The 23,914-nt window shown below is 37.3% G+C and overlaps 1 protein-coding gene across 1 annotated transcript; it reads right to left on the bottom strand.

Moving 5' to 3' along the window:
* Nucleotides 1-2,541: 2,541 nt before the first annotated feature.
* LOC135224386 (dynein regulatory complex protein 1-like) lies at nt 2,542-23,458 on the bottom strand. Its single transcript, XM_064263342.1, is given in 15 exon segments — nt 2,542-3,349; nt 4,289-4,467; nt 5,164-5,227; nt 5,676-5,749; nt 6,889-6,968; nt 9,668-9,819; nt 10,737-10,890; nt 11,779-11,961; nt 14,140-14,310; nt 15,503-15,715; nt 20,748-20,941; nt 21,521-21,625; nt 21,628-21,727; nt 22,200-22,332; nt 23,308-23,458. Coding segments are annotated over 15 exon segments (2,001 nt in total). The 5' UTR covers nt 23,415-23,458; the 3' UTR covers nt 2,542-3,257.
* Nucleotides 23,459-23,914: the final 456 nt, after the last annotated feature.

Genomic DNA, 23,914 nt, shown 5'->3' with positions numbered 1-23,914 from the left:
TAATCTGGGACATTTTCGGCAACATCTGCTGTTCCTCCACGCAGTTACAGGCTGCGACACATCAGCTATATATGGGAAAAGGGGAAAAAAGGTCTTTTGATATCCTGAAGAATAGCCAAGACATGTGCGACATAGTGTCTATTTGATAATTCAGCAGCAACTGAAGATGAAGTGGCCAAAGCTGGTGAAGTTTTCCTCCTTTCTGAGTATGGAGCTGACAAAACTCAAGCCTTGGATAGGTATCGCTTTTATGCATACTAGAGAACAGTAGCAAAGATGTCACTCAAGAGTGACTTTCAGCTATCCACATTGCCACCAACAGGTGATGCAGCTCGTCTGCACTCGTTTAGGGTGTTCTTACAAATGCAAAATTAGCATGGTAACCATCTTTTTCCAAGCGAATGGGGATGGGAGAGTTGCGGAACCGGACTGAAAACAATTCCTTCAATCAAACCGCCAGCTCCAGATGACCTGTTATATTCATGGTCTAGGCATATACCTAGACCGTGGTGATATTTAGTGAGCCGTAACTGTCACAAAGGTTGCCGTCATCAATGTGTATGTAGGAGGGCTGGTTTATCGTGCTCATCCATGTGTGACCAGTGCCGTGGAGCTGGATGTGAAAATTCACTTCCATTTCAAGAGGAGGGTGCTGAAGAAGACAAGGAGTTCATAGAAATTTGATTTTGAAGCACGTGTGTGTGTGCTCTGAGTGTGAGATGTTCAGATTTATTCAAACCATAATTACATTCTCTGTATGACAGACATTTATTGCATAGATATGTAAAGCAAAACATGCTGCCATTTTTCTTGTGTTTATGTGTACATGTTTATTTTAATGAACAAATAATAATTTGTCATTGCAATTGAAAGGTTTTTTTCTTTGTACTTTGTTGATATATATATATATATAATATATATATATAATATATATATATATATATATATATATAGATATATTATATATATACTATATATATATGTTTATATCATAATTTCTACACAAAAGATTTGTCCGATATAGTTCAGTATTATAAAGATCATGTTTTTTTTCAGGCATCCTATTTGATTCTGGAAAAAGGGTAATTTGCATAAGTTCCTTTCACTGTGATTTCCAATATCATTATTAAGAAGAACATAATGATGTGTATAAGGACATTGTTGTTCAGTAATTTAGTAGAATGTTCGGAATTTTAACCTATTATTTTATTACAAAAAATACTGTTGGATTTAGTATGCGTGACCCTTTAGGTTCCTGCTTATTTTCCCATCATAACTTGCTTATTTTTTTAGAATATGCTATGCATAAACTTGTATATATATTTCGAAAGGAGAAAGTTTGCTCCACAACTTTGGTTTAGATACATTTTTTCATACAGCCCACCATTTCTGTGGAAATTGTCTTTAAAAATAAAGTTATTACTTAAATTTCAATACTTTTGCTTTTTTCATGTAAATTTACATATTTTTGTGAAATTACCTAGTCAATGTTATAACACAATATGTTCTGAACAACTTTTATCGAGTGATATTTTTTTGATAACACTATCATTTGATGAGATAGTTGAATTTTAAGAGAATTCCAATATGGCGACCATTTTCCGATATGGCGGCTAACGCAAGCGCGGGAGGCCATGGGACTTTTGATATGTTGTTCAAGTCACAAATCTCTCCATGTGTGCCAAGTTTCAGCTTTTATCTAATTATTACACCTCAAAACCCTAAAGTTCCAGGGCTAATAATACCATCCAACTCTTGCGTTTGTCGTAGCTTTGGTGCAAGTAACCTTGGTAACTAAATGACGAACAGTCTAGAAATGGCAAGCGCAGACTCGAATATATTATTTTCAGGCCTGTTCTTATCTTCGGTTACAAAGCGCAAGGTATGGCTGGGACGGAAAGATCACATGACAATCAGAAATGTTCAAAGTATTCGTAATATTGTAATCATGCCTGTTAATACTCATCAGCGTGAAGATGTCAAATATTTTAGTTACTTTCTCCACTACTTAGATCAAACAAATAAATTAGGCTTATTCCTTATTCGCGTAAGCATTAGTACCATTACTAGTATTATCATGAAACAAATGGATTACGGATGTTCTTGTTGGTTCATTGTTTCAACCCTCGGTGTAGGTCAGAGGCGTCTCAACGGTTCTAAACGATATCTTTCAATAAACGCCGGATGTGTGTGTGTGTGTGTGTGTGTGTGAGAGAGAGAGAGAGGAGTGGAGACGCCAAGTGGTAAAAGACAACGGTAAAGTCAAAGGGCATAGCTATAAGGATAGACCCAAGCAGCAGTCAGTCAAGTAAGGATGGCGAAGTGATGATGGATTTAGTTACAATCAACTTGGTACCCTCCCATTTACGTTGCTACACGTGGCGGTACACATATCGACAGAGCACTGACTTTAATCTCTTTATTTTTCTCTTTAGTCCACTGTGACCTACGACGGCCAACTAAAAGGTACTATGTATAGGTCACTCTTTAGGTCAAGTTCAACTGAGGAATCGAAACTGCTTACAAGTTGTGTTGATATTTAAAGGCGGGGAAATAACTCACGTTGATACAATAAAGTGTGAAAACAACTTCCGTTAATATGATAAAGCATGAAAACAACCATGTTGATATATTATAAAGCGTGAAAACAGATTAACGCATAAAATACCAGGATCAGAGTTAAACCAACAGTAATAGGATCAGATTTAAACAAAGTAACAGGATCAGATATAAACACGAAGTAACAGTATCGAATTCAAACAAAGTAAGAAGACAACAGGGAAAATTACACGTATTTTGTCACTAACTGACCACCGAAAAATACAGAATTTACAATCCTGTTATTGATAAATTCGAAACGATTCTTCGGGAATTCGACTGGAACGAACCGCGCTTGAGAAAACAAGCAGGTGGTGTGGAATAATGACGTTAACATGGGGAGCAAATAGAATTTGTCCCGAAAATAGCGGCTCTCTACACAACCTTCAGTTCTTTCCCATTAATGCATTCCTAGACTTTCGATTTTTAGTGTAAGCGAGTCAATGAAACGATAATAGAACCTTACAGTTTTTTTTATTACAATGATCAAATGGAAATAGTTAAGGATATATCTCCCACCAAAACCTTTCCCGAGTTGCTTAAACAAAGTTTTCAGCAATAAATTCCTTATCCTCATTTAAATTATTTTGCATTTATGGCTGAATAAATGTTTTATTTTTCCCAAAAGAATAATGCCATGTAAGTGAATCCTCATTTCCTCATTCTTCGACGGAGACATCCTGCAGGAGGTACCTTAATTCTGCATTCTCTCTGCGGAGGGCTTCGACACGTTTCGTCTCCTCCAGCCTCTCTGGAAAATAAAAATAAAGAGATTTAGTTTGAAATATCAGCGAATACATCGTGCGTTTTCGTCTCTAATTCAAATTTATATGAATGAATGAGTGAAGGAAGGAATGACTCCATCAAACGTTACTGGTCATGGGGGAAGCACAAGAGGGTATCCTCAGCAAGATGGAATAGTTGTTATTGTCTCCTCTAAATTAACATCACTACAACCGTTGGTACGTTCGCCTAGGCAAGAACTATGGAGGCTGGCAGTTTTCATAGGGTATTTGAGATGTGCTTTCGATATAAAAGTTTATTAGCATTATTATAATTACATACTTTAAGACAAAAGTGGTATTTTTAGTTAAACAATGTTTTGTTGACAAATCATGCAGGACTTTTACCATCACTGACTCTTGCTTTTAAACTGCCTAGGTGAAGAAAAAAAGTCAGCTATATGTATACATTATGTGGTACTATGTACTGTAATGTCTCTTAGTCTTACTTTTACTCAGTGCCGCTTGCAACAGACAGCTAAGTTTTTCTGTAAGTTTCAGGGGCGCTTTTGCATTTTGCATGATAGGGAGGGACAGTTGATAAGGATAGCTGATAACAGTGATTTTATCCATCATCTCTCATCAAGCATAGCGACAGACATAACAGTATAAACTTGTCAAGATTTAAAACTCAGAAGTTTCATCAATATAAAATTTGCTGGCATAATGGCTAATGTATTAAGCATATGAAATAAAAAAAGAAAAAAACTATATTTTCACAAACATAAACGTACCCAGTTTTTAAGCGTTTAGTTTAGGCCTATATGATTTTACAAAAATCTACGAAAAAAGGATTAAAGACTTAAAAAAAAATTTAACTATATAAATAACATGAACGATATTCTAGCTAAAACCAATTGAACGAACCTATTTGCTCTTTAACGTCAACTTTAACTTATATTCCTTACCCGTGAGAACGAGGTGGTATTGAGTGAGAGCACCGCGGATGGTCGACCAAGCCTGGGATCTCTTGCAGAAGGCGCCAATGAAGTTTTGCCACCGGGTGCCTTCCTCTTCTTCTTCCGCGTACTCGGGAGGGCGGACCAACCCGTCTTTGCCTTCCACGTGAACTGCTGCGCTTCCTCCCCTGACGGACGAAGAAAATACAAAAAAGTTTGGGTTACGACTGATTGATTGTTACTGAAATTGGCTTCTTAACTACTTAAATAATTGACGTCGGAAATACATCATAGACGATTAGTGAAGAAAATATACTACCAATAGGAAAATAAAAAAACAAATCACATATCCATACATACTTCACAATATATTTGGGCATATATTCATGAAATTATATGTGGAATGATAAAAATCGATTTAAACTAGCGGTTCTCTTTCAATTTACCATTTATTACACTGTTAGATATCTATTGGATCAGTTTTCCTCTTTTTTTTTTCTTATTTTGCCATCTTCGGGAGTGGCTCGTGTTCAGTAGACATCTGTTAAACGTTCGAAAATGTTTTATTTTTCGGTCGCTGTGCTTTTTAATATTAACTCATTTTTTGTCTTTCGCATCATCTGCTGTCTTATTTCTTTTTTTCCTTTAATTTCTGTCTTAAATTACCCATTTATATAACCCGTCATCCATTTTTTAGAAGTATTGTAAACAGAGCAGTTTTTCAGAGTTCGGTCTGGCAAAGTATCCTGTCATAGGGAAAATCAAGTGTCATTTGAAAAGTAATTTACGAATACTTATGAATATTATGTTCAGAATTCCATCTGTTATAGCTTACATAAGCACTTTAAAAAATGGACTACAGAAAAGGAGGAATTGAGGCCCACCTGGATGACGAAAATGCCACGAGAATGGTGAGAATGTCCTCCGCCGAGAAAAGTTTTTCTCTGGCTGGAAAAAAAAAAAATCCTTAAATAGGTTTTATGACAATACCAAATATGAAACTGGTGTTAACACACAAACACTATATATATATATATATATATCTATATATATATATATATATATGATATATATATAAATTCTTCTGTTAAAACAGGATACGTCTCAAGTATAAAAGGCCCCATTAAAACACTGCTTGATAAGGGTGGAAGTGAGTCCACCGAAATATAGTCCTTAGCTTTAAACCAGAGTGTTTTAATGGACTTTTTATGCTTGATATACATAGTAGATAGATCAATGTATAGATAGACAGAGAGGGAGAAAGAGATAAATATATGTTCAGCATTTCTTAGTGCATACAATGAATGTCTTTCTAATTTAAAAAAAAAAATTTACTTAATTTTTAATGTTTCAAGCTATGACCATACCATTTGCGACGTCTTAGCTGTTTGCTTACCTTGAAGGGAGATCCCTTCGTCGTCAGCATCGTCTACTTCCTCCTCCTCCTCTTCTTCTCTGTGTAGCCTTGGTCTGTGTTCGAGGGAGAGAATGTGATAACTAGTGACGCATCAATTAAGTAAACACCAGTACGTATATGTACGCATATGCGTATTTTAATGCATGCACGCGCATGCATATATACTATGCATAATGGAATACGCGCATGTAATATATACTATGCATAATGGAGTACGCATGCATGCATATATAATACGCATAATGGAATACGCGCATGCATATATACTATACATAATGGAATACGCGCATGTAATATTTATATATATATATATATATATATATATATATATTATATATATATATATACACATACATACATATGATGTGTGTGTACGTATGTATGTGTATATATAAACTATATACTAAAATTGTTATTATTTGGAAGATGAATCCCATTCATATCGAGCAATACCACAGAAGCCATTGACTTGTAATTCAAGCTTCCAAAGACTATGGAGTTCAGTAAAAAGAAATAACATGAGGTAAAGAGAAACAAAGAAAGAAGAGATCAGTTAATACAAAAGGAAAATAAATCAACAAATCAATGAATAAGCGGATAAACATATAAGTAAATTATTGAAGAGCAAGGAGAATTGTATTTGGTGATCTCTGTAACTGAATGCTTCTTTAATATGTAATTGATTCTGTTCACCAAGATTTCTTTTTAGCTTTCTGTAAAAAAGAAAAGCATGTGCTGGCTTTGTCTGTCTGTCCGTACTTTTTTCTGTCCGGCCTCGGATCTTAAAAACTACTGAGGTTAGAGGGCTGCAAATTTTTATGTTGATCATCCACCCTCCAATCATCGAACATAATAAATTGCAGCCCTCTAACCTCAGTAGTTTTTTTTTTTTTTTTGGTTTAAATTTAGCCATAATCGTGCTTGTGGCAACGAAATAGGATAGGCCACCATCGGGCGGTGGTTAAAGTCTCATATGCCGCGGCTCATACAGCATTATACCTAGACCACCGAAAGATAGCTCTATTTTCGGCAGCCTTGATTGCACGCTGTAGCGGCTGTACAGAAAACTTAATTGCGCCGAAGAACTTCCCCGCATGTTATACTTATTTTTAATAAAGGCAACCGCTTTAATAAGGAATACTTCGTAACCGTAAGTCCGTTTAAAAATAACAATTTCATTAAAATGTAATACCTTTGAGGTCGACTGAGAAGATGCCTTCGAGCGATCTTCAGTAACTTCAGGACGTCTGCCTCTGTTCGAATGGCCAGTTCCTGCAGGAGACAAACGTTGAAAAATCATCTTTACTATCACGTCTTTTCAAGAGGTTCTGAAATTGCATGAGAGAGAGAGAGAGAGAGAGGGGCGAAGAAGAAGAAAGAGAGAGAAGAAGGGTCAGAGAGAAAGAGAGAGTGAAGAAGAAGAAGAGAGAGAAGAAGGATCAGAGAGAAAGAGAGGGTGGAGAAGAAAGAGAGAGAGAGAAGAAGGGTCAGAGAGAAAGAGAGGTGAAGAAGAAGAAAGAGAGAGAGAGAAGAAGAAGGGTCAGAGAGAAAGAGAGAGTGAAGAAGAAAGAGAGAGAGAGAGAGAGAGAGAAGAAGGGTCAGAGAGAAAGAGAAAGTGAAGAAGAAAGAGAGAGAGAGAAAGAGAAGAAGGGTCAGAGAGAAAGAGAGAGTGAAGAAGAAAGAGAGATAGAGAGAGAGAGAGAGAGAGAGAGAGAGAGAGAGAGAAGGGTCAGAGAGAAAGAGAAAGTGAAGAAGAAAGAGAGATAGAGAGAGAGAAAGAGAAGAAGGGTCAGAGAGAAAGAGAGAGTGAAGAAGAAGAAAGAGAGAGAGAGAGAGAAGAAGGGTCAGAGAGAAAGAGAGAGGTGAAGAAGAAGAAAGAGAGAGAGACGAAGAGTCAGAGAGAAAGAGTGAAGAAGAAGAAAGAGAGAGAGAGTAAAAGGAGGGAGAGCGAAAAAAGAAGAGAATCATGAGAATTAGAAGGAGAGAGAGACAAAGAGAGAGAGAGGAAGGGTCAAAGAGAGTGAAGAAGAAGAAGGAAAGATTGAGAGAGAGAGGGGAATAAGGAAAGAGATAAAAAGAAGGACGGAGAGCGAAAAAAAGAAGAGAAATGGGAGAATTAGGAGATAGAGAGAAGAAGGGTTAAAGAGAAAGAGTGAAGAAAGAGAGAGAGAGACAGAGAGAGAGAGAGAGAGAGAGAGAGAGAGAGAGAGAGGGGAATAAGGAGAGAGCGAAAAAATGAAGAGAGACAGGAGAATTAGAAGGAGACAGAGAGATAGAGAGAAGAAGGGTCAAAGAGAAAGAGTGAAGAAAGAGAGAGAGAGGAATAAGGAGAGAGAAAAAGAAGGACGGAGAGCGAAAGAAAGAAGATAAACAGGAGAATTAGAAGGAGAAAGAGACAAACAGAAAGAAGGAGAGAGAGGGAAGAGAAAAATATCAGATACTTAACAAGTTCCAAACCACGCGAAATTGTTGAAAATGGGAACTGGCACCATGCGCTTCACTTTACCGGGGAAATATGATAGCGATTGATAAGGTTAATCAGTCAGTCACTCGCTCACGCAACCGAATTAAGTGCTAATGACACACCCGCCCGCCCCCCCCAACCCCCCGAATCACCGCAATTCACCCTCAACCAGACTGAGCTGGCTTCAGCCAACCAATGACATTCCTGACAGCAACCTCTTGCGTAATGTAGAACTGCACTGACTTTCTAATCAGGTAGAAAAGGCGCCATCAGAATGGATTACAGAATCTAGACCTGGGGTTCCCAAATCAGGGGTCAGGACCCCAAGTGTGGTCGGAATGCTCATTATGGGGGGTCAAAGATAGGTCATGGAGTAGGTGGGGTCGCTGAAGTACCCACAGGGAATGGGTGTACAAAACAACAAAGCAAGGGGTACGAGGTACCATGTGCAATTCGATGTTTGGTAGAGTAACAGTTACTATAAGCATCAACAGTGCATTTGAAGTCCAGCCCAGTCCCTTACGACGCTCCTGATTGGCTGTTGTTAAGCCAATCACAGGGCTGGAAACTCTCAGTCTCTCGAGAGAGCTCACATAGGCAGGATCTATATTCCACCTCTCCTGAGGGATACTTTTGAAAGACGTATATCCCTCAGGAGAAGTGGAACGTAGATCCTACCCATGTGAACTCTCGAGTGAGACTGAGAGTTTCCAGCCCAGTGATTGGCTTATCAACAGCCAATCAGGAGCGTCATAAGGGACTGGCCTAGACATCAAATGCACGGCTGATTTGAATCTACTATAGTAGTCTCATTGAGAGTAAAATAAACAAATTAAATTATAAATATTAATTGTTTTAATATATATATATATATATATATATATATATATATATATATATATATATATATACACATGTATATTATTTTATTGGGGGTCGCATTGAACAAGGGAAAGTGCTGAATGGGGTCGTACTAAAAGAAGCCTGGGAACCCCTGATCTAGCTAGGCCAAAAGTTCAAGCGCTGGGACCTATAAGGTTATTTAGTGCTGAAAGGGAAATTGACAGTAAGAAAGAGTATATGAAATGAAGTATAGCAGGCGTTGTAGCTACGGGCCGAAGGGACGTTGCAATGAACCTTAAATAATGCCTACAGTATACCACGTGAGGTGCACTGACGGCACTAACTCCCTACGGGGGAGAGGTAAATTGATAAGTGATGCCGGAGGGAAGAATTTGGATTTACGGATATTGCTTAGCAACTGAGGAAGATATTATATGTCATATCATCTTTCACAAAATTTATGCAGCACATAAAATCAATATTTAATGTCACGTGAGTGTGGTTTCGACGACATGTCAAATTCATGATAATTTTCACATATATTCTGCTATTACGAACATTATCCACCTATCTATTTGAAACCCTTCACCAGTGATTGTTTTGCCATAAGTGTATTGTTACTTTGAAAATTATCAATGCGCTTTATCAAAACCTTCCAACATACCCAAAAAATGTGTTCTAGCATGAGGAGTGGACCGTGGTGTTGCATGTGGGAGGTGTCTTCGTCAACCAAAAACACGGCTTCGACAGCGAGGGCTGCAAGGAATTCTTCATCGGCGCTGGTTTCTCCGCTGACTGACCCTTCCAAGGAATCCTCTGAGGGGTAAGGGAAAGGGTTATTAGTATCGTTAGGGAAGAAGAAGAATACAAAGAAAAGGTGACCGGAATTGGACTTGGAATATGGAATTGAGGCCAAGGCCAAGCACTGGAACCTATGAGTCATTCAGCGCTGGAAATAATGTCAGGAGAGGGTGGACAGTAAGATAGAAAAAAGAGAGTATGAACGGAGATATTGCATGAGGAATGAAAGGACTGCAACTAGGGGCCGATGGAATGCTACAAAGAACATCAGGTAATGCCTACAGTGTACCGCATGAGGTGTACCGACGATCTTAATCTCCTACCGGGAAGAAAGGTAATCATTCAAACCTAAAGATCTGCTGTTTTCGGGTGTTGTTTTATGAATCTACGATTTCCCCAAAAACTAAAGTAGAAGCGAGATAAACTCAATTTTTAACGAATGAAGTAACTGATATTTTGCGTCAAAGGCTATTAAATTTTTAGAGCAATGTCGTTGTCGTATAGGCTGACGTTCGTTGCAAGCTAACAGAACTTAGGCCCTACGGAGTTGACGGAGAACCATTATAAAGAATCTTCTTCATGATTCAGATGAGTTTGATTAAACTAGATTTTTATGGTATACCCCAAATACCTCCACTTTTTTTCTCATTCTTCTGCCTTGCCTACTTACATAACTGTTAGAATGTTTTCATTGAACGATGCGTAGATGAAAAACAAGTCTTTTCACGTCATAATATAATAGCAATGAACTAGTAATACTACTGTGAATTTTGTCTTAAACTCAAGTCATTTGATTGATCAAAACAGCAGCTTCTGTCTAACGCTAATTCAACAAAATTAATAAATATATACACAAATCTTGAAGGTTGTATACTACTGAGTTAGACGGAATACTAATTATGTTACATAGACCACTCAGAATTTGTAATTACCTTCGGGAGGAGCTAGAATCCTTGAGGCGGCTGCAAGGGCAGGGGTGTGTCTAGGATTCAGAGCAGGGCACAGATCGGTCAGACCAGAGAGGTCTGGTTCGACCCATTCTCTGGCAAGCACCCCGTGTTGAATGGCCCTTTCAGTGTCCACGATCTGACACAGGTAGAATTGGCATTAGTCTGGCTTGTTTTAAGAAAAATGTAATTTGACTTTTGTTTTAGCTGTGAGTGGAAAAAAGATGATAGAAATAAGGATGAAAGACAACAAATTACAGACTTTTCTATGGAAAGGGATGACAGTGGCATGTATAGATATTGTATGGAAAGTGGAAAATAATGCCAAGACCTCCACTTAGATGAACTGGAAACAAAAATTAAGATATTTATGACTATACTCGGTTTTTTTTTTTTCATCTGTCCATCCGCCTGTGGTGTTTGCGTATGGTAACACTGCGTCCCGGGCTTTAGATAGTTGCATTCAGCTTACATTCAACAACAATAATAATATCCTATTTCGAATATTAACGGTGTACTTCGCATAAGTAAATTATTAAAACACTTTTCAGTTGCAAATATACACCCAGATATCCTTTTATTTACCTAAAACTTACATTTACCGTAACTATTTAAAGCCCGGGACGCAGTGTTACCATACAAAAACACTACAGGCGGATGGACAGATGGAAAAAAACAGAGTATAGACGTATATCGCTACAAGTTTGTGGAAAATGAAAATGAAATGTTGAAAAACTCAGAATTCGCTAAAAAGAAAATAGAGGGTACAACCGAAAATAGACGTGACCCCGATATGAGAAATGGCCTGGAACTCAAAATTAAGATGTTTGAGGGAAATGAAACTTGTGTTAAAATAACCGTCCTCTCTGGGACTGCTTTCCTTCAAGTAACCCTAAACAATGGAAGTATATATGAGTTTGAATAGATAGGTCAAACTCATATACATATGCGTGCTTACTAACTATGCCCCTCCCCAATGCCCACCTCCTCTCCCAAATAAAAAAACAAAAACAAATAGAAACACTACCTTCGTCACCAAATCGTGCATGATTCCATAATGCATGTGTGCCAGACCGCGAGACTGGCGAGTGTACACGTCAGTCGTTTTTGCCAGACGGGATCGATATTGCTGGGTCAACTCCTTGATTCTTGCGATCTCTCGCAGGGCTGTCTGCTCGCTGTGCGCTCTGCCTTCCTCTGCTGCTTCGACCTTGGGTTTCGTTGGTCGAGAAATAGGGGAGAAAGACAGTAAAATGATAATTTGCATGAAATGACGAGAAGTGTGACTTCGACCTATGGTTTCGTTGGTCGAGAAATTGGGGAGAAAGATAGTGAAATGATAATTTGCATGAAATAACGTGAACTGTGGCTTCGACCTTGGGTTTTGTTGGTCGAGAAATAGGGGAGGATAGTGGAAAGATATTGTATGAAATGACGGGAGGTGTGACTTCAACTTATGGTTTCGTTGGTCGAGAAATTGGGGAGAAAGATAGTGAACTGATAATTTGCATGAAATGACGAGAAGTGTGGCTTCGACTTGGGTTTCGTTGGTCGAGAAATAAGGGAGAAGGATAGTGAAATTATATTGTATGAAATGACGGGAAGTGTAACTTCGACCTATGGTTTCGTTGGTCGAGAAATAGGGGAGAAAGATAGCACAATGATAATTTGCATGAAATGCCGAGAAGTGTGCCTTCGACTTTGGGTTTCGTTGGTCGAGAACAGGGGCGAACGATAATGAAGAGATGAAACGACAAATGTGAATTTCTAAAGTTCCTAAAATTTTCTTTATGCTAGCGCAGAGTGCATATTTTTTAGCTGTTATTATTATTAACCTATTTAGCTCTGGTTAGTATATAGAATCTAATAAATTCTTGGCCTGTACGCTATTGCAATCATCTATCACGTTTATACACATATGCACAAATGAAATAGAAAACTATACCTCCATTGTTATCTTAGACCTCTCCTTTTGCAAAATAGAATATTTACCGCACCCCCTCCCCCCGACCCACAAGGCAAACAAGCAGAGCAAACAACAACAAGCACACACAGAAACACACACGACAGAAACACAGACACACCCACCCACACGAGAGGACGAAATCGTTATCAACTAATTCCCCTTCAGTTAACATATATGAAAATATATTAATTCCGAGGTAGAGCGAATTGGATAATAAAGGACATTTGCAGCTTAATGCATATTATATGAATCACAGTGATGTGATAAAATTTACACACACACACACACACACACACACACACACACACACACACACACATATATATATATATATATATTATATATATATATAATTATATATATAGATATATATATATATATATATATATATATATATATATATATATATATATATATCCTTAAATGATGCTGATACTCCCCAAGACACCTTATGTAGGCAAATGATCCCAGAAGACGAGAATACCAATAATAAGCCTAGTCCTGCAATAAAAGCCCTATTTTAACGGACAGCCCGCCATTTGAAAAGAAGCACGTCCCATATTGAAGAATGCGAAGAATTTTGTAATATGGGAGAGACCACAACATTTGAGTAGTTTGCACAGTCGTAATTTTCGATAAACTTTCTCTTCAAGACAACAAACGAATTTTAATACACTTGGCCAGGATCCTGTTGGCGCTAGGTGACTCTGCACATGACCATCCGAGATATTTAATGCAAAACGAAACTTCTGGTTAGTCACACAAGCACTTTCATCTGTTGATCATTAACGTATAGTTCAGACGAATGTCAACAGGCCAACGTTATACTCTCTCCAGAATGACTCATGAAGAATTTGTGCTAAACGAAAGCAATATTGGTGTAACGTTACTCGGCTACGCCACTCAAGCGTCTTTAATCAATTGCAGGTTTCCCATTCATGTGCTTGAGTGTGAACATTCGTCTTTTAGGACAACTGGTAATAATTTAGAGTCTGATTACTTCAAGACATGGAGAAAGAAAGAGCTGAAGTGTTGATTTCCATTGGTGCAGAATGATTTGAATGATCTGAAGTTATCGAGCATTACAGCTGGGACGGTTAAGTCATGCATAGAAGCTATATACTGATTTTTATTTTCAAATAGTAATAAAAAGTTTAACAGCAAACCAAATAAAGGCTAAAACTTCGTCTAAAATATATTTTGCGATCAACTTTAGCAATTTATTAAAATGTTCGATCTAGCTATAAAGCTTACGTTCACGATAAAAGTAGCCAAAATGTCAATAGAACCGTGTCAGAAAAAAGATGGCTCTCTAGATGATCATGACATTTCCAGTGTTATGCTTATCAGTCAGCCACAATTATTATTAACAATTTCATGAGCTCTGTAGTTTACAGTTATGCGTGAGACTATTGCTTTTACCTTCCTCCTAAAGCTGTTCAGAGTAGGCATGAGTGCATTCAGCGAACGGCGTCCTTCGCTAACAAGAGCGGTCGTTTCTCTGTACTGCTGCTGGAGGACGTGCTGGTTGTATCTCAGCTGGCTTTCTTCCATTTGCTGTGCTGCTTTAATCCTCATAACTTCCACGAGAACCTAGACAGATAGATAGACAGACATCTGTATTTAACTTTTAAAAGTACTCAGCCATTTAGCAATGTTTAACCTAGACAGATAGATAGACATCTGTACGTAACTTCTTAAAGTACTCAGCCATTTAGCAATGCTTAACCTAGACAGATAAATAGACAGACATCTGTATGTAATTTCTGCAAGTACTCAGCCATTTAGCAATGTTTAACCTAGACAGATGGATAGACAGACATCTGCATGTAACTTCTTAAAATACTCGGCCATTTAGTAAGGTTTATCCTAGACAGATAGATAGACAGGCCATCTGCAAGTAACTTTTAAAGTACTCAGCCATTTAGCAGTGTTTAAATGTATAGTAGTACACCTCCATTAGCATGTTTATTTTGATAATCCTGCCCATACATACTAAGACTAGTAGAATTTCATGTTGTCTGGCCAAATATACTTGTGGAAGTGCAGAGTGAATAATGCAAATAAAAAAGTCAAGCTTTTAAAGATTAATATTATTGTTTGCATATAGTACAGTGGAGTAAGTAGAAGTGAAAAAGTGAAAATATTTTTAGATACAAAGAGACAGTAAAAAGCTTAGCTTATGTGAAGAGATGAAACTGGGTACTTTGAAATAGTTTGTGAATGTGTAGAAAATGGGGGACGATAGTTTGGTAAAAAAAATAAAAAATAAAAAAATGCATATTGGTCGAGCCAAACAACTAGCGGATCTAGAACAATTTCATGGGGCAGGCGGGGAACCAATTTTCATATTACACACACACACACACACACATGAAATGGAAAGCATTCATATATCGTGAAGACTATTGTCATTATTATTGTTATTTTTTATAACAATTTTATTATTTCTATAATAGCTATTTTATTTTTTCCATTTTTATATCTCTCATTTATGTTATTATTATCTAAATATTATTATTATTTTGCCATCGCTTTTAAGGGGGGGGGGGGGGGCACGTGCTGAGGTGCACCCGCCCGCCAAACTGGATCCGCTAGTGGAGCCAACAATGTCATGTATATGGAGCGGCTAATGTGAAAACTTAGGGTGTATGTGTGTGTGTGTGTCTGTGTGTTTGTGAGAGAGAGAGAGTGAGAGGAAGAGGGGGGGGGGGGGGTTTGGGGTGCGGCGGTTGGGGGGGAGAGAGGAACCAACCGAAACCAGACGAATTCAATCTAAGAGAACCTTTTCAATGTCAGAGTCAAGCTTATCCTTGATCGCCGAGTGCGGAGCAGCCCCGTGTAATTTGAGCTCAATGATCTGGTCTGTCCTTGCAGTTCGATTGCTAAGGCGTTGGTGCAGCAGCTGTTGCATCTGGTCGTTGAGCTGTTGCACCGACTCGTCCCAGACCTCGCTGTAGTGTTTCACCAGACTTCTGCGCTCCTTATCTGCCACGTCCTGATAAGAAAGAGGAAGAAGTGAGCAAAACGGTTTCGGACTAGATTATCGTTACTCGCCTTCGCTGGGCGAATAGGTTAAACGCCTAATAGATTTTTTTTGTTTTCTTTGGTATCTGTTCCAATTTTGATACACAAGACACCATTTCTATATTTTTTTTTTTCTAAATGCTTGGATAGCTCTGGATAATAATGACAATAATAATAATTATTGAAACTCCCACACATATTTCAAGTTTAGTTATTTACTGATTTTACCTACGGATAGAATTTGGAAAAGCCATTTTTCCCTTAATCTACGAGTATAAGCAAAAATAATTGCGCATTAGTAACAGTAAAATCTCCAGAAACTATATGTAAGGTGAAGGATACTCCATATAATTTAAAACAGGAAGAACCTGTCAATTATATATATTTAGTACTTCTTAACAAAGGCTCTGGAACAACGAATATGAAGAGACAATTAAGCAGCAGGGAAAGATCACAAGAGATCGAGATTAGATTGTGGAGTGATTAGGACACAATGACTCTTAGATAATCAAGCTGCGTATAGACTAACTCCTGCGTCGTCACTTATTCTGGTTCCATGACCCACTTCGTTTAAATAGCGATGGGCCGAATTGTTGTTCTCGATGGTGTGCTTCACACACACACACACACACACACACACACACACACACACACACACACACACACATATATATATATATATATGATATATATATCTATATATATGATATATATGTATATATTGACTGGTAAAAGTGTTCTGTAACAACAGAATTCCATCTAATAAAAGGAGCCCATAAAAACACCAAAATGTAGAGAGAAAAGTACTATATTTCAGAGACTGCTGTCTCTCTCTTCAGGTATATGAATGAGAAAAGTTTACAGAAAAGGTGGTATTTATACCAAGAGATTCGTCCACAAGTAAGCCAATTTAGGTCACCCCCGCTGATAATCTTCCTTTAATCTTCTTAAGCGTTGGTTGAATGAACACTGCGTCGACGATGTCTGATGTCCAATTCCCTTTTGAGATGTTCATTACCTGCTTCTCTTTTATTAAGGCCGATTCCATCATTTGACTCTTGTACCGGCAGTTGCTGCTATAAATTACATGTGACATATTCCAGTTTATTCTATGGTTATGTTCATTTATATGATTGAAAATAGCCGAGTTCTGTTGTCCATACCTAACTGACCGTTTGTGTTGTATTAATCTCTGGGGAAGTGATTTACCTGTAAATCTGATGTAAGATTGGTCACAGTCCTGGCATGGGATCTCATATACCCCAGAGTCTTTGGGCGATGTCTTTTGTTGGACGTTAATCAGGGATTTGGCTAAGGTATTTGGGTAGGTAAATGCAAAAGGGTTGGATTTCCCAAGGGTGTGAGTTACTCTCTTAATCGTCTCCAGGTGGGGAATTTTTATTTTATTGTTGGGTGTGTCTCTGGTCTTGTCTTTAGGGGGTCGGTAGAAAATTACGTTTGCTTTTTGAATTGCTTTCTCAATTATATGGTCAGGATACTTTAAAGATGAAAGTTGCTTGCGAATTAGTTCAAATTCTTTTTCCAGGAAATCTGGGGAACAAATTCGTAAGGCTCTTAGGAATAGGTTGCTGGCTAGACCTATCTTGATAGTATTGTCATGATATCTAAAGTAGTGAATATATGAAAGTGAGAACGTTGGTTTTCTGTATATGGTAAATTTGTATTCTGTCGTGTCTCTGATTATTAAAACATCAAGAAAAGGAATTTTGTTGTCTGTTTCCCATTCAACTTTAAATTTGATGCTGGGCACTAATGCGTTTAATTTTGAGAGGAATTCATTAAAATTACCCCACTTATTATCCCAAAATGTTAGTATGTCATCCACGTATCTCATCCACAGCATGTTTTTGGGTTTTATTGCATTTATTACTGTAGTTTCAAAGTATTCCATGTACAGATTGGCTAAAATAGGACTTAAAGGACTACCCATACTACACCCGAATTTTTGCTTGTAGAATGATTCCCCGAATGAAAATACGTTATTAGATGCACATAATTCAACTAACTTTATTATTTTGTCAAGTGCCAAAGGGAAATGATCTGAATAGGGGGATAATTTTTCCCTTAAAAACTGAAGAACGTCCTGTACTGGTACTTTTGTGAATAGGGAGTCTACGTCAAGGCTTAAAAGTTTTATGTTGTGAAGTGGTATATGTGCTTCTCTGAATTTGTGACAAAAGTCTTCCGAATGTTTGATGTGACTGGGAGAAAAAGTGCCTAAAAAAGGAGAAAGGAGGCCAGCTAACCATTTAGAAATTTTGTAATTGAAAGCTCCGGCGCATGAAACGATGGGTCTGAATGGAAGATTGTCTTTGTGAGTTTTGGGAAGACCATAAAAGTAGGGTAATTTAGGATTAATTACTTTAAATTTCTCTAATAGTTCAATACTCTTTTTGTCTTGGCCAATTAATCTTACTTTCTGAAAAAATTCTGTGGGAACGTTCTGGAGGGGATTTTTCGTCAGTTTTTCGTAAGTATTTGTGTCGCTAAGGAGCTGGTTGATTTTGTCGAGGTAGAAGTCTTTGTCCATTATTACAATTTTGCCGTCTTTGTCGGATCTACTTATTATAACATCTAACTTTTTTAGCGAGTGGATGGCTATCATGAATCTGCGGGGAACTGTTCCCCGCAGATTCATGATAGCCATCCACTCGCTAAAAAAGTTAGATGTTATAATAAGTAGATCCGACAAAGACGGCAAAATTGTAATAATGGACAAAGACTTCTACCTCGACAAAATCAACCAGCTCCTTAGCGACACAAATACTTACGAAAAACTGACGAAAAATCCCCTCCAGAACGTTCCCACAGAATTTTTTCGAAAAGTAAGATTAATTGGCCAAGACAAAAAGAGTATTGAACTATTAGAGAAATTTAAAGTAATTAATCCTAAATTACCCTACTTTTATGGTCTTCCCAAAACTCACAAAGACAATCTTCCATTCAGACCCATCGTTTCATGCGCCGGAGCTTTCAATTACAAAATTTCTAAATGGTTAGCTGGCCTCCTTTCTCCTTTTTTAGGCACTTTTTCTCCCAGTCACATCAAACATTCGGAAGACTTTTGTCACAAATTCAGAGAAGCACATATACCACTTCACAACATAAAACTTTTAAGCCTTGACGTAGACTCCCTATTCACAAAAGTACCAGTACAGGACGTTCTTCAGTTTTTAAGGGAAAAATTATCCCCCTATTCAGATCATTTCCCTTTGGCACTTGACAAAATAATAAAGTTAGTTGAATTATGTGCATCTAATAACGTATTTTCATTCGGGGAATCATTCTACAAGCAAAAATTCGGGTGTAGTATGGGTAGTCCTTTAAGTCCTATTTTAGCCAATCTGTACATGGAATACTTTGAAACTACAGTAATAAATGCAATAAAACCCAAAAACATGCTGTGGATGAGATACGTGGATGACATACTAACATTTTGGGATAATAAGTGGGGTAATTTTAATGAATTCCTCTCAAAATTAAACGCATTAGTGCCCAGCATCAAATTTAAAGTTGAATGGGAAACAGACAACAAAATTCCTTTTCTTGATGTTTTAATAATCAGAGACACGACAGAATACAAATTTACCATATACAGAAAACCAACGTTCTCACTTTCATATATTCACTACTTTAGCTATCATGACAATACTATCAAGATAGGTCTAGCCAGCAACCTATTCCTAAGAGCCTTACGAATTTGTTCCCCAGATTTCCTGGAAAAAGAATTTGAACTAATTCGCAAGCAACTTTCATCTTTAAAGTATCCTGACCATATAATTGAGAAAGCAATTCAAAAAGCAAACGTAATTTTCTACCGACCCCCTAAAGACAAGACCAGAGACACACCCAACAATAAAATAAAAATTCCCCACCTGGAGACGATTAAGAGAGTAACTCACACCCTTGGGAAATCCAACCCTTTTGCATTTACCTACCCAAATACCTTAGCCAAATCCCTGATTAACGTCCAACAAAAGACATCGCCCAAAGACTCTGGGGTATATGAGATCCCATGCCAGGACTGTGACCAATCTTACATCGGATTTACAGGTAAATCACTTCCCCAGAGATTAATACAACACAAACGGTCAGTTAGGTATGGACAACAGAACTCGGCTATTTTCAATCATATAAATGAACATAACCATAGAATAAACTGGAATATGTCACGTGTAATTTATAGCAGCAACTGCCGGTACAAGAGTCAAATGATGGAATCGGCCTTAATAAAAGAGAAGCAGGTAATGAACATCTCAAAAGGGAATTGGACATCAGACATCGTCGACGCAGTGTTCATTCAACCAACGCTTAAGAAGATTAAAGGAAGATTATCAGCGGGGGTGACCTAAATTGGCTTACTTGTGGACGAATCTCTTGGTATAAATACCACCTTTTCTGTAAACTTTTCTCATTCATATACCTGAAGAGAGAGACAGCAGTCTCTGAAATATAGTACTTTTCTCTCTACATTTTGGTGTTTTTATGGGCTCCTTTTATTAGATATATATATATATATATATATATATATATATATATATATATATATATATTTATGCATTTGTAAGGCTTATATACCAAAAGGTGTCTTTCATATCCTGATGATCAACTATTGGTGTAGCAAACGCGTCGTCCTTTTTTTTTTTTTTTTTAATTTGGTTGGAAACCAGGAAAACGGCATATATGTCATCGTTAATTATCATTTGATACTTTTTGCAAACTAATGACTTGGAACAACAACTGTTAGGTCCTAAATGTCCTGGGAGAAAAATATATGTTTTCCTAATGCGATTCGAGGCGTCAGTTAATCTAACAAGTTTTCTGCTTCAGTTACAAAGAGGTTTCTTGCTTTCCTTTACATCTTTCAGGAAATTACCGCCTTTGTGTCAAGCAGCCAATATTGGTGCAAAAGCTTAGGATAATTAAATTAGCCTTACGCCATCTCGAGCTATTGCTTCTTCGAGTTACCATAATGAACGTACCTGAACTTCTCTAAGTGCCGCACGATAAGACTGGTGAAGTTCGGTAACATGTTCGGTGATTCTCCGAAGAAGTTCCGCCCTCTCTCTGGCGTGCTCTAGGATTTCTTCGCTATATGTACCTTCCAGTTCTCTCAGTTCCCCGCGCAGGCCTTCGATAACCGCCAGTTTTTGGTCGGTTAGCTCGTGACTCCACTCTGAAAGAAAGGTAAAGAGTGTCTACCATATATGCTGAGTAATCGACTTTCTTTTTAACCTTGAGGTGAAGTAAGTGATTACAGGAACAATAATTGTTAGCGACAGTTAAACCGTTATGTCCATACAGTTGAACGTTATAGCAAAATAGCACTAGATGCGCATAAAGTGAAATGATGAATACTAATTAGGAAGATTAAAAAATATGGAAATTTCTCTTTTTTCCAGGTGTTTTATACAAGAAAAAGGATAACAAAATATTCACCCATTGTCTATATATGAAAAATTATTTTACTCATAATTATTAAATAAAAGAAAGTATAAGATAGAGTAAATTTTGAGTTAGTATATCTGAGCTAAAATTCCCACAAAGATTTAAAGTGTTTAGACATTAGGAGGGTCTTGCATGTTACATTTAAATTGAAATAATTTTGAAATTAGATTCAATTATCATCATGTAAATGTGGTAATTTATAATCTATACCTTTACTTAATCGACTTGAACGATGCAATAGACAAAGGGATCTTTCTCCACACAAATTAAACCTAGACTTACACTCAGCCTTCCTCATCTAACTTACGTTTCAGTTGACACAGACTGTCATGGAGATCCTCGGGTATTTTGAGCTTGGTAGCTGCGTGCTCCCAGTGGTCGTTCATCTTCTTCAGGGCCTTCTCCGTCTCTCCGCGTCCTCCTGCAGGGACTTCCTCCAGGCTTCCTGCCGACACTCGCTCTCAACCACTGCGTTGACCTCGCCACTCAAGGCAGCCACTTCCACGTTTCCCACCTGGGGGAGTCGTTACGAAGATACCAGAGTCATATGCTGAACTATAGGCCATGATCACTAGTACCATTAAGCTGTTTCTCACTTGCATTATGACCTGTCTTTCATAAGTATTTATCATTTCTCTTTCTTATCACATTTGCAACTTTATATACAATCTTAAAACGTTATGATTAGACTGATGGTTTTTCACTCAAAGCATTGGAATTTGGTTTCCACTTCCTCTCTACTCTCTGCTCTCTCTCTCTCTCTCGTCCTCATCTCTCTCTCTCTCTCTCTTCTCGCTCTCTCTCTCTCTCTCATTCTCACTCTCTTCGTCTCTCTCATCTCTCGTCTCTCTCCCTCTCTCTCTCTATCATATCTATACTATATATATATATATAGTATAATATATGTATATATATATATATATATATAATATATATATATATATATATATATACACGGAACTTATTTTTAACTGAGATATCCTCACCATAGTGCATCCTTGTTTGACCAGGGAGTGCAGGATCTTCTCCCGAGTATGAAGTGCATCAGTGAATGTCTTCCCGGCTTTGTTAGCATATTGGACCCCGGAGTCCTCTTTGCTGATAACCAAATCATCATCGCTGAAAGTCAGATTAGTTGAGAGAAAATTCGAAACACTACAAACTTACAAATTTCACTAGAAGAAGAAGAAGACGAAGTAGAAGTATTAGATGTAATAGTAGTAGTAGTTTTTTACGGGCTGCAAGAGCTCTCGCTGCCGTAAAGCCAGCTTAATAATAATAATAATAAAAAAACAAGCAGTAGTTAACACAGTATAACTAATACTGCTTAGTATTAGAATGTGCAAAACCGCAACTTATAATTTGCCAGTTGATAGTTAGGAATTCAAAAAACGCCTTGAAAATTTCAGGGCGCCGTTATCATGTACTTACCAAATGTTGCAGTAGTTTACGGTAATACTTAGCACAAAACATTCACTATTATCTGTGGGTTTCAAGCGATTGCTTATCAAAGCGCAAAACCTTCGGTGGATCGATCGTCTGGCCTGTAAAATGTTACAAGCTGACGGTGCAATGCTATTTCTAAAATTCTTCTATCGAAATGACAATTTATACGACCTTAAAGACTTTTTTTCAATCTTGAAAGTTAGTCTTACACAAAAGTTTTCTCACTTACCTGATTATATGAAAGTTACCGTAGATCGTCAATTAAAAGAATTCCGCATCCTCAGACATTTATTCCATTACATTTCTCTTTCTTCAAAACGATTATAATAAGAATCCTTATTCTATCAAAAATATTAGCTAATTCAACTGCGAGTTGTGAACAATTCTAGAGGGTTATTTTCGTTATTTATTTCTTTGTCTTAAATGTAGTCTTATAAGATTAATCACATATAACCAAAGGATGTAATCTAACATAATAAAATAACTCGTAGTTATAAACTAATAGTAACTTAGTTAATAATATAATGCAGGAAAGATATTGATTTAGATTTAGATTATTCAAGAGATGGAAATGATGCCAAGAATACGACTCGGGGAAACATGACCTGAATAATTGAACCTTAAAAAGAAAACTTCTTTGAAACTAACTCATCTATGTTATGACGAAGTCTCTCCTTGATTTTTGTAGCTCTTGGCCCAAGCTGAGGCTCACTGGCTTCTTCAGACGAATCTTTAGCTTCTGCATTTTCCTTCATGTTGCAGTGAATAACGTAACTGAAATGAACGTCTGCTGGAAGGACGCCGTTGCCATAGCAACACTTTAATATTCCTTAACATTATGATACAGAAATACTTATTAACAAATTATTTGTATTTATCGACTATATTATATTTTTAGTTTATTATACTGTTGTATTTTACATTAAAATGAGGACAATTTCAACATCCACTTGAGTACGTGGTTGACGCTGAATGTTTTTCCCTCTTTTTCAGCAAAATAGTAGTGTTCTCAATGATACTTTTAACATTCATGTTAAACAAAATGTAAACATAAGGGGAATTTTGCTATTAGATATTGAAATTTAACAGCGTAATTACTGATTATCATAATCATTTATAATTTAAAAGACTAATTGCAGAAGACGGGTACTCACACAAACACCAATAAATTACAGCTTAAAAAAAGGAATTTGGGACCAGAGTTGTTGATATGTATATGCTCACTTTATTGATTGCTCTATAATCGAAAAACATA

The sequence above is a fragment of the Macrobrachium nipponense genome, chromosome 12, assembly GCF_015104395.2.
Source record: "Macrobrachium nipponense isolate FS-2020 chromosome 12, ASM1510439v2, whole genome shotgun sequence".
NCBI classification, from domain to species: Eukaryota; Metazoa; Arthropoda; class Malacostraca; order Decapoda; family Palaemonidae; genus Macrobrachium; species Macrobrachium nipponense.
Note: the sequence above shows the minus strand (reverse complement) of the source record. Positions and strands in the feature narration are given on the sequence as shown.